This window comes from Marmota monax, unplaced genomic scaffold, assembly GCF_021218885.2.
Source record: "Marmota monax isolate L192 unplaced genomic scaffold, Marmota_monax_Labrador192_F-V1.1 WCK01_AAM20220418_F8-fsc00011, whole genome shotgun sequence".
Taxonomy (NCBI): domain Eukaryota; kingdom Metazoa; phylum Chordata; class Mammalia; order Rodentia; family Sciuridae; genus Marmota; species Marmota monax.
In genome coordinates this window covers 3,388,040-3,398,981 of record NW_026693082.1, presented here as the reverse complement: position 1 = coordinate 3,398,981, position 10,942 = coordinate 3,388,040, and the positions used below count along the sequence as shown (strand labels likewise).

Genomic DNA, 10,942 nt, shown 5'->3' with positions numbered 1-10,942 from the left:
CACAATATATTTATTTTATTTTTATGTGGTGTTGAGGATTGAACCCAGCGCCCCGCGCATGCCAGGTGAGGGCGCTACTGCTTGAGCCATATCCCCAGCCCCTCTAACTACATTTTTATATTTTATATTTAATGTTGACAATATATTGAAATACTTTTAATATTAAATTAAATATATTATTAATTTCACCTGTTTAGTTTTACCTTTTGAAAACATGGCTGCAAGAAATTTTCAAATTAAATATGTGGCCAAGTACAGTGGCTAATGCCCGTCATCAAAGCAAGTTGTGAGCTAAGGTAGGAGGATTACAAGTTTGAGACCAGTCTCGGCAACTTAGCAAGGCCCTAAACAACTTAGTTAGACCCTGTCTCAAAATAAAAAATAAAAAGTGTTGGGATGTAGCTCAGTGATAAATCACCACTGGGTTCAATCCCTAATATAACCCCTATAGTATATATGGGTCTTGCATTATAATTCCATCCAACAGTGCTATGCTAAAGATATAGATTCAAAGATTATTTTGTCTATTCCTTAGTCTTAGGGAGGCTATGATTTCAACTTCGATTAGCTGGAGACAGATGCTCTCACCATATTCTTTAGTCATCGGCCACACCACACACCCCAACTAGTATCACAAATATGTGCCATTGGGTTTAAAGATGAAAGTGTCATTGAATCAACATAAATTCTACACAAATTAGAATTGTCAGCTGTCACTATGGCAGCCGGGGATTGAACCCAGTGGTGATTTATCACTGAGCTACATCCCAACCCTTTTTATTTTTTATTTTGAGACAGGGTCTCACTAAGTTGTTTAGGGCCTTGCTAAGTTGCTGAGACTGGTCTTAAACTTGCAATCCTTCTACCTTAGCTCCCAACTTGTTGGGATGACGGGTGTTAACCACTAAGCCAGATATTTAATTTGAAAATTTCTTGTAGCCATGTTTTTAAAAGGTAAAATTAAACAACTATCAGAAATAAACAACTTAAAAAAAGATTTATTTTGCCCCATGATTTCACAGATTTCAGTCCCTGGTTGCTTGGCCCAGTAGTCTTTGGGCCTGTGGTAAGATAGAACATCACGGGTGAAAATATGTGTAAGAGATCTGTTCACCTCATAAAAGCCAGGAAGCGAAAAGAGAGAGAGAAGGGAAGGAGCTGGGTCCCAAAACCCCTTCAAGGACTTGCCTCCAATTATCTACTTCATCTCCTTAAGGTTCCACTAGCCACTAGCCACTAGCCACCAAAAGCACTATCAGCTGAGGGACAAGCCCTCAACACATGAGCTTTGGTAAAATAGGAATTTCTCTGCTTCTGCTGGCGAGTGGGGTCTGTGTAAGCTGCAGGTTTCTGCAGCCAAGAAAGCCTGTCCATAGTGTTAGCAGCTAAGGCAGGGAATACCTGCTGGTGGCAGCTCTGAAGGTCGCGGGCTCCATTCTTCTCCATCACCACTGAGTAGTGTGTTACAGCTCTTGATGGCAGACAATGCCCTCCTGTGTTAGAGCATTGGCAGAAGTTCACTGCCATTTTTTTTCTTTCTGAGTTCTTATCTGCTAATTTGAAGAATGAAATCCACAGACAAGGAAAAGTGAGTGTAAAAGAGGAGGATTCGTTTTGTTGGAAAAAAAGAGAGATCTCACAGGGAGTGAGGGGATCTGATAGGGGTTGCCACTTGAGTGTGCTAGTCTAGAGGTTTATATAGCACTTGGGTCAATGTTATTGATCCAAATTTATGCTAATCAGGGTTTGAAAAAGTACCAACGCTATTGGTTCAAATTTATGCTAATCTTAATTAGGGTTTGCCCCACTTCGTTTTTTCCCATCACTAGTGGGGAGGCTGAGTGTTGAGGTTGGCAGCCCTGGTGGGGGTTTGGGGCTGCACTGCTGTTTGGAGCAGGTGACTGCACCCAAATGGGTGGTGGTGTGAGCACACCACAGTTCAGCACACCCTGGCTTGCTGGGCCTCGAGCCCACATTGGCATGGTTGGCACTGCATGGCACTCCAAGATCCAGCCTGCTCAGGCTGCCATTCTGCTGCTCTACCACTGCTTCTTTGTGGGGTTTAGTGGGTTGGTTATGCAGTTAAGCAGCTAGGGAGCCATGTCACTGGGGGGACATTTAAGACCCAAAGCACAACTTTGGGTACTAGTAAATTTTCATTGCTCTTCTTTCTTTTTAATACATTCCAACATTTACTTCTTTCATAGAATATAATGATTTCCAGCATTGGTCAAAGTTCTATATTAATTCTCAATTCATTTGCTAAGATGAGTTATGGGGGGAAGAAGCCAAAATATATGAAATCTGGTCCCTCCTCTAAAATCTTTACAGTGTCAGTAAAAGACTCTGAAACTCATATTTTAAAATTCCACAGCCAGAAGTGCCCAGGAATGGTTTTGTTCATAGGCAAGTTAGTCACCAGTCACCCTTGGAGACTTTCTCATGTTGTCGGCAAGGTTTAAATATTCCTACTGCTTTTCAATAGCATGAAAATATTACCCAATTCCCATTTCAAATTAAAGCCCTCATGTAAAATTGATCCCCTTCCTTTCATTTAACTTACTTCCTCTCTTACTATTCCCTACTATGAGTTTTCCATTGCATGACTCATTTACAGGGCCCAACCCATAGCAATCATCCTGACTAGTAACTGATCTTTTATATTTCTCCCCATCAAATCACATTCTTCCTCTCTTTGCTTTAAAAGTCTGCTGATTCTCATCCTCCAGGCTAATTCCAAAAGATTTTTAATCACACAAATCTAATTAGACTAGAATTAAGGTGCAGACAGGGAGGGATTAGGAGCTGCTATTGAAATTGTTGTATTAAAATTTAGGATTTCAGTGATAGAGAATTTTTCAGGTTGTAACCATGAAAATGACTAGTAAATTGTGATCAGAGTTCCTGGCAGAGGGAAGTCTATGTTCTTTAAGGGTAGAGAGGTGGGTGTAGAGTATTATGATAAGGGTTGAGGTGAAGAGGTGCAGAGGAGTGAGAATAGCTCATTTCCTCAAGTTAATTCAGGAAACGAAAAGTAGTATAAGAGGTTATTGTTTTTAAAAGGCAGTGGTGGTCAAGAGGAATATAGGATGCACAAGATGTTAACTTTAAAAAAAAAAAAAAAACAACTGGCTTGAAGAAGTGACTGGCCAAATAAAGACTGGCCTGTATGAATTGTCCTCAAAGGTACCACCAATTTCCACCTCCTGATGCCAGATCTATAACCTATAATGCTAAATACATGTCACAGCCAGCCTGCACTCCATGTAGCAGGTGAACCAACTTGCAACTCTGGGAAGTTTTTTATGTGCTGGGGATGGAACCTGGGGCTTGTGCAAGCTAGGCAAGCACTGCACCCCTGAGCTACACCCCCAGCTCTGGGAAGTTTCTAGATGATAAAAAAAAATTCAATGTCAAATTATAGTGTTAATATTTTTCTACAGGTGTACTAAATTTTGTAATCATTTGTATAGTTTCTATGTTCTATTCCTGATTTGAGGTATTTCATGTTTTAAAAGAATCTGACATTACATTTATTTAAGTGAAAAACTTAGAAAGATGTAGCTAATAAATTTATAATCACTGTTTAAGCATTTCAGGAAAACTGATTATTAAGTCCAGATATTTTGCCTTATTCTGCATGTAAATACTACTTAAATGCTGAGAAAATTTGATTAGACTTTTCATAAGTGTTTGAAGTGCTGATGAGGACTAAATTATTAACAGTGTGACTGTATTTTGAAATGAATTTGACCATGGTGTTAAATGTTTAGGGTGGCTTATAAAATTCAATAAATTTATAAGATAATATTGCTCAAAGTACAAGTGAGGTGTTTTAAATTTCAAAATACATTATACTGGATTCATAAATAAAATGATAATATTTGTAAGTTGAGCTCAAAGCTTCAAAAACCTAAGTTCTAAAATTTGCAACCATTAATAACTGAGTATCAGTAAACATAAAGCTATCTGTAAAATGCCAGTGACATGGATTGGTTACACAAATTATGATTCATCCAATAATGGAGAGTGTAACTATTAAAACAATGTCACAGAATAATCAACATGGGCAATACTTCGATTTTTTTTTAATAAAGCAAGCCAAAAAGAGAGCTAGCATAAGATGATTCTTTTTTACAATATGCCTAGTGTTATATATACATACAAACAGAAAAAACTAAATGGACTAACATCAAATTGTAATTAGTTACTACTTGGTACAGGTAGTGTGGGTGTGCATGGGTGCACCTTCCAACATTTATTCTATTTTTGCGTTAAGCATGTATATTCTGCTAGCAAAAGAACATTCTTTTTAAAACAGGGGGAAATAAAAGAGGACAATGGTCTGGAAGTAGCTCCAAGATCTAGAAGAATGACAGCATTCTAGGCTTCATTGTATATGGAGTTGGGAGAAAAAAGAAGCTTTTGAGAGAGCTACAAAGGCAACAGTTTTCTTGGGGTAAAGCCAGGTTTCCAAGACCCAGAGGTGAAAGAAATATTGTGTAGGGAATGGACCACGCTTTCCACTGTGACCCAATTACACCTTACACATGTATCTATCAAAGCCCCTTTGGTGCAAGTATTTGTTTATGGGACTATCAGGGAGTGTTACACTATTCATCTCTTTGAATACAGGAATTGTCTTCCTCTCCTGTGTAACCCCAGTGCCTAGCACATAGAAGCCACCTTGCTCTGGTTTGAATATCCCCTTCAAAACTAATTGCCACTGTGATGGTGTTGGATGTGGGACCTCTAAGGGTGAATGGGAGCCTGAGGGTGTAGCTCAGTAGTAAAGTGCTTGCTGGTTTGATTCCCAGAATCAAAAAAAAAAAAAAAAAGGTTATTTGGTTGTGAGAGCTCCACCCTCATGGATGAACTGATGAATTAATGCTGTTAGTGGGACAGTGGGTTAGGTGTCACAGAGTGGCTTTGTTGTAAATGTGAGATCTCTTAAACACATGCACAGTTAGTTCTCTTGCCCTCTTTCTCCCTCTGCCTGCTCTCTCACCATGTGATATCTCTTGCCAAGTTAGGCTGAGCAGGAAGTCCCCTCCCCCAGATGCAGACCTTTAATCTTAGTCTTCTCAGCCTCCTGAACTGTATAAAAATTAATTTCTTTATAAATTTGCTGGGGATGTAGCTCAGTGGTAGAGCACTTGTCTAATGCATGTGAGGACCATAAATAAACAAATAACGCAATCTGTGGTATTCTGTCATAACAACAGAAAATAAATTAAGGCATACCAAACTGAAAGAGAGGGGCTGGGGACGTAGCTCAGTGGTAGAGTACTTACCTGCCATGTACAAGATCCTGGGATCAATTCCTGGCTCTGAAAGAAAAAAAAGGGGGGGAAAAAAAAGGAGTGAAGACTAATTCTTTATTTCTCTTATTGCTTCTATAGCAGGCATTGGAGCTCTCCTCTTCGGAATAATCCTTTTTAGTTAAAGCAATTCCAAAAACTTCACTCACGAATTCTACTCATTTTCAGGAATGGCCAAGTGATGATCATTTTTGATATTGAGTGGTGGATACATATATACTTATATAATTTTCTTTATTTTTTGTGGCTTTATTTTTTGGAATTTCCCATATTAAAAGTTTTTTAGGAACTTCTTCAAAAATTCAAAACAAGCTGGACTCGGTGGCACACGCCTGTAATCTCAGCTGCTCAGGAGGCTGAGGCAGGAGGATCATTCCTGAGGCAGCCTCAGCAATAGTGAGGCACTAAGCAACTCAGCGAGACCCTGTCACAAAATAAAATACAAAAAAGGCTGGGGCTGGGGCTCAGTGGTTGAGTGCCCCAGAGTTCAATCCCTGGTACCAAAACAAAAACAAAAACAAAAACGAACAAACAAACGAACAAACAAACAAACAAAAAACACACAAACAAGCAAACAAAAACAGTCATGTAAGAACTATTTACTGATTTATAAGAGTATACTGTGTACTAGTCATTGCATTAAGTTCTAGGAATACAATAAGTGTGAATAAAAGCTGGAGTTGTATGTGGGGTGTGAGTAGTATAAACACAGAGGCTAAGATTTACTTTACAGTGGTATAAATGAAGGGAGAAACAAGGAGGATGGACTTGCTTATTTGCCTAACATGGACAAGATCCTGGGTTTGATCCCTAGCACTGCAAAAGAAACAACTAGTGAGGTGAATAGAGAGGCTACGTCTTGGGAGCAAATTTTGACCATTTGCACATCAGATAGAGCACTAACCTCTAGGATATATAAAGAACTCACAAAGCTAAACACCAAAATAATAACAAATAACCCAATCAATAAATGGGCCAAGGAACTGAACAGACACTTCTCAGAAGAAGATATACAATCAATCAACAAATACATGAAAAAAATGTTCAATATCTCTAGATATTAGAGAAATGCAAATCAAAACTACTTTAAGATTTCATCTCACTCCAGTCAGAATGGCTGACTATAAGTGCTGGCGAGGATGTGGGGGAAAAGGCACACTCATACATTGCTGGTGGGACTGAAAAATGGTGCAGCCAATATGGAAAGCTGTATGGAGATTCCTTGGAAAACTGGGAATGGAACCACCATTTGATCCAGCTATCCCACTTGTTGGTCTATACCCAAAGGACTTAAAAACAGCATACTACAGGGTCACGGGCACATCAATATTTATTACAGCACAATTCACTAAACTACTAAACTGTGGAACCAACTTAGATGCTCTTCAATAGATAAATGGATAAAGAAAAATGTGGTATATATACACAATAGAATATTACTCAGCAATAAGAGAGAATAAAATCATGACATTTGCAGGTAAGCGGATGGTTTTGGAGAATATAATGCTAAGTTAAGTTAGCCAATCCCAAAAAACCAAATGCTGAATGTTTTCTCTGACATAGGAGGCTGATTCATAGTGGGGTTGGGAGAGGAAGCATGGGAGGATTAGTCGATAGGGCAAAGGTGAGGGAGGGGAAGGGAGGGGGCATGGGGGTAAAAAGATGGTGAAATGAGATGGACATCATTACTTCTTTGCCTAAATAAGTATGAAGACACGACGGGTGTGAATATACTTTATATACAACCAGAGATATTAAAAAATGTGGTCTATATGTGTAATATGAATTGTAATGCATTCTGCTGTCATATATAATGAATTAGAATAAAAAATAAAATTTAAATGAATAAAAAAATTAAATAAAAAATAAACATCAAACACCCACCACAGAGGTTAAAAACATAACAACAGGATTTGCCAGTATTTCAGAAATTCCCAGTTTGCTTCCAAATAAATATTCTCTTTCCAGTTCATTCCAGAGGTAACTACTATACTCATTTTTGTGGTAGTTATTCTTTCATTTTCCTTATAGCCCTTAGAAATGTATTTCTAGAAGAATATTACTTGGTCTTGGCTTTTTGTCTTTTATTCTATGACTTACTTTTCTCCTTCAACATTACGATTTTTTTTCAACATTACAATTTTAAGATTCATTCATATTATTTCATGTAGCTGTAGCTCCTTCCTTTTTCCTGTTATATAGTATTTCACTGTATGAATATACTACAATTTATCCTTTTTGTTGGTGGACATTTAGCTTGTTCATACTTTTTTGACATTACAAATGATAACACTATGAAGGAACATTTTGGAACATGTCTCAAGGAGCACACATACTGAAAAGTTCATCTAAGGTATAGAGGAATAAGATGGCTGGGTGGAGGGTACGTGCATGCTCAACTTTAGTAAATAATGCCAAGTTATTTTCCAAAGTGCTTATGCCAATTTACATTCCCACCAGTAAGTGAGTTTCCCATTGCTCTGAATTCTTGTCAACACTTGATATTGTCAGATTTTGCCAGTTGTTGGGTTCAAAACCTCTCTTAGTGTTAAATTGTGTCACATAGTTAATAGTTCTACTGAATTCACATGAATCCTATTCAGATATTTCTTTGGCTTGTTCCTTATTTTCAGGAAACATAAACTTTATATGACATTAACGTATTTCACTTGTGAGCTGTTACTAAAACTATGGCATAATTTTTGAAGAGTGAAAAGGGGGAAGGGAGATATTTGTATAATTTAAGGGCTCGATACATTATAAGACGTTGGTAAGATGAATGACCCCTTACTCGTGGGTACATAGCAGCTTTGCATCATGGTGCTAAGAATCTAGATAAAAATATATCTTTTGTGGGGCTAATAGAAGCCACTCCATTCAACCCCCAAAAAACCCATCTGATCCTCCTCCCCTTTTTCTAAACTCATTCCCCCTTGGTGCTTCTTGCCCCTTTAGAAGTTTATTTATGAGAGTATTCACATCATAAACTCTTGAACCAAAATTTCACACTTGGGCCCATGTAGCTGCTGTATAATCTAAGACTCTAAATATCTCGGGTTGTTTTCCTTAGAGTTTGCCTTGAGGAAGAAATTAGAGATCATATTTTATTCAACACTTGGCATATTTCTAAGAATGATGGGCATTATCTCGCCTTCCCAATGTTAGCCTATATCCCTTACTCCAAAATATTTCCATCTATTGAGTTTACTCTTTGCAGAATTATTTTGCTCCACCAATCTCCAGGGAAAATACAGTGTGCATAGAAATTATTCTTAATTTCTCCTTTCTCACCACTTTTTTTCACAGAAGGGTTCTTCCTTGTGTCTAACATTCTTTGCAAAAGCAGCAGCAACTTTTATGATTCTGTATCCTGAATGGTGGTCCACCCAAGCTGAAGTTCTGAAACTTGTAACCATTTGTTTCCTTTAAAACTTGTAGCAACAAAACTTTAAATAAAAGGCAGGGTGTTAGATCTTGGCAATCAGAAGGCTCATAAGTGCACTTTTCTTCCCATGACCAGCCACCTCATTGCCTTATCTTCTCCTGTCCAACTTATTTCATGCTTCCTTCCTGCAGTTCTGTTTCTGACCCATGGTAGACTCTCATTTTTTTTTTTTTTTTTTTTAAGACAGGGTCTTACTCAGTTGCGGAGGCTGACCTCAAATTCCTCCTCCTTGCTATGGCCTCCTGAGTAGCTGAGACTACAGGTGTTTGGCACTGTGCCCTGCTGAAGTGTGACATTTAAGAAGACTTTTTTGAATGGTAAAATACACATACATTAAGTTTACTTTTTTGTGTATGGTGCTAGGGATCACATCTAGGGCCTGGCGCATGCTAGGCAAGTGCTCTGCCACTGAGCCACACTGCCAGTCCCTACTTTATCCATTTTGAAGTATATAGTTCAGTACTATTAAGTACCTTCATATTGTACAATCAAGCTCAAGAACACTCTTTATCTTGCAAAACTGAATTTCTGTTCCATTAAACATCTCCTGATTGCCCACCCTCCCTCCGGTCCCAAGTAACCACTGTTCTACTTTCTGTCTCCATGAATTTGACTACTCACCTCATGTAATGGAATCATTCAGCATTTGTCCTTTTGTGACAGGCTTATTTCATTTAACCAAATGTCCTCAAGATTCAACCACATTGTGCTATGTATCATAATCTCTCTTCTTTTTAAAGTTGAAAAAATTTATTCTATGTATATACCACACTTTCTTTATCCATGCATCCATCCATCCATGGACCCTTGGGTTACTTCCACCTTTTGGCTACTGTGAATGATGCTGTGAACACAAGTGTACAAATATCTCTTCATGATCCTGTGACAAGAGGATTCTTTTTTGGTCTACATCCAGAAGTGGAATTGATGGGTCATATAATTTTTAAATATTTTGAAAAATCATTACCGTTTTCCATAATGACTATATTAGGCAGACACTTTTTTTGGTGGAGGTGGTGGTAGGAAGAATGGAACTCAGGCTCTACCACTGAGCTACATCCCCAGCCCCAGGGGTTACACATTTAAAATTTCTGTTATGCCCTAGAGGAAAAAAATTATTGTACTGTAGCCTTCATCTGAGGGGAAAAAATTGTATGGCTAAGAATGAACACCGTCAGTGTTCATGCTTTATTAGAAAATGATTAAAATGATTAAGAGCAAGGAATTCCTATAATTGGGACAGACTTTATAGACCATCTGATCCAGTCATATACAAGAAGTAAACTGGGATTCAGACAGCAAGTGGCTTGTGGAGGACAAGGGGCTAGTTAAGGGGGAAAAACCAGAAATGGTGTTCAGAGATTTCCAATCTTCAACCTTAGGCAAAGAAAACAATTTTCAACACTAAATACTGTGTGACAAAGAACAAGAGCTATGGAGTGGATTTCACAACCCTCTGCCTGTCGTATAGGTATTGTTTGTTATCCTCCCAGTTGTTCTGGTTGACATTGAAACCGAGGTGCTCTTCTAGATCCCACTGCTGGAGGGGTCGAGCATCCTAGGAGATGGAGGGGGAGACAAAGGAAAGCAGTTCATAATTAAGAGCTACCAAGCATGGAATAAGACCCATAGAGCTGCCAGTGTGGGGCACGGATTCAGCACCCTTCTTGGGGTCTCAAAGATCCTCGCGCTCCACTAGGGAGGTCCCCATGCTCCGGAATCCGAACGAGAGGGCTCGGGGACTTCTGGGGACAGCAAAGCAGTCAGAGTCGCGGAGCCCGGGCAACTTCCCCGGCAGGACCGCGCCCTATCTCCCCCGCCGCAATCGGGGAGCCCCGGGCGCAGCCGAGCGCAGGCTGCGGACCGCGGCAGGCACGTGGGCTCGGCCGCAGCGCTGCGCCAGGCACCGGCTACCCGCTCGGCCCAACCTCGGCGCTCCCGCCTCAGCCCCTGCCTCTAGGGAGAGGGTTCCTCCCCCCTTCCACTTTGCACCAGTCCGAGGGAATTTGCGGTCGGTGACGCGCATCCTTAAGCGAGCCACCTGCAGCGCGGGGCGCGCCGCTCGGGGCGGCGTCGCAGGGTTGGGCTGGCGCGGCCTGGGGACCCCGGGCTCTGGAGGCCATGCCGGCGTTGGCGCGCCGCGGCGGCCGGCTGCCGCTGCTCGGTAAGGCCCTGC

General features: G+C 40.0%; 1 protein-coding gene across 3 annotated transcripts in view; it reads left to right on the top strand.

The window, feature by feature from the left end:
- The first annotated feature begins 10,811 nt into the window (after positions 1–10,811).
- Flt3 (fms related receptor tyrosine kinase 3) overlaps positions 10,812–10,942 on the top strand; it is an 89,807-nt gene continuing 89,676 nt past the window's right edge. For all 3 annotated transcript variants that reach the window (XM_046454269.2, XM_046454268.2, XM_046454266.1), the window contains exon 1: positions 10,812–10,930. In XM_046454269.2, coding sequence (XP_046310225.1) covers positions 10,888–10,930 — 43 coding nt within the window. In that variant the 5' untranslated portion in view covers positions 10,812–10,887. The remainder of the gene's footprint in view (positions 10,931–10,942) is intronic.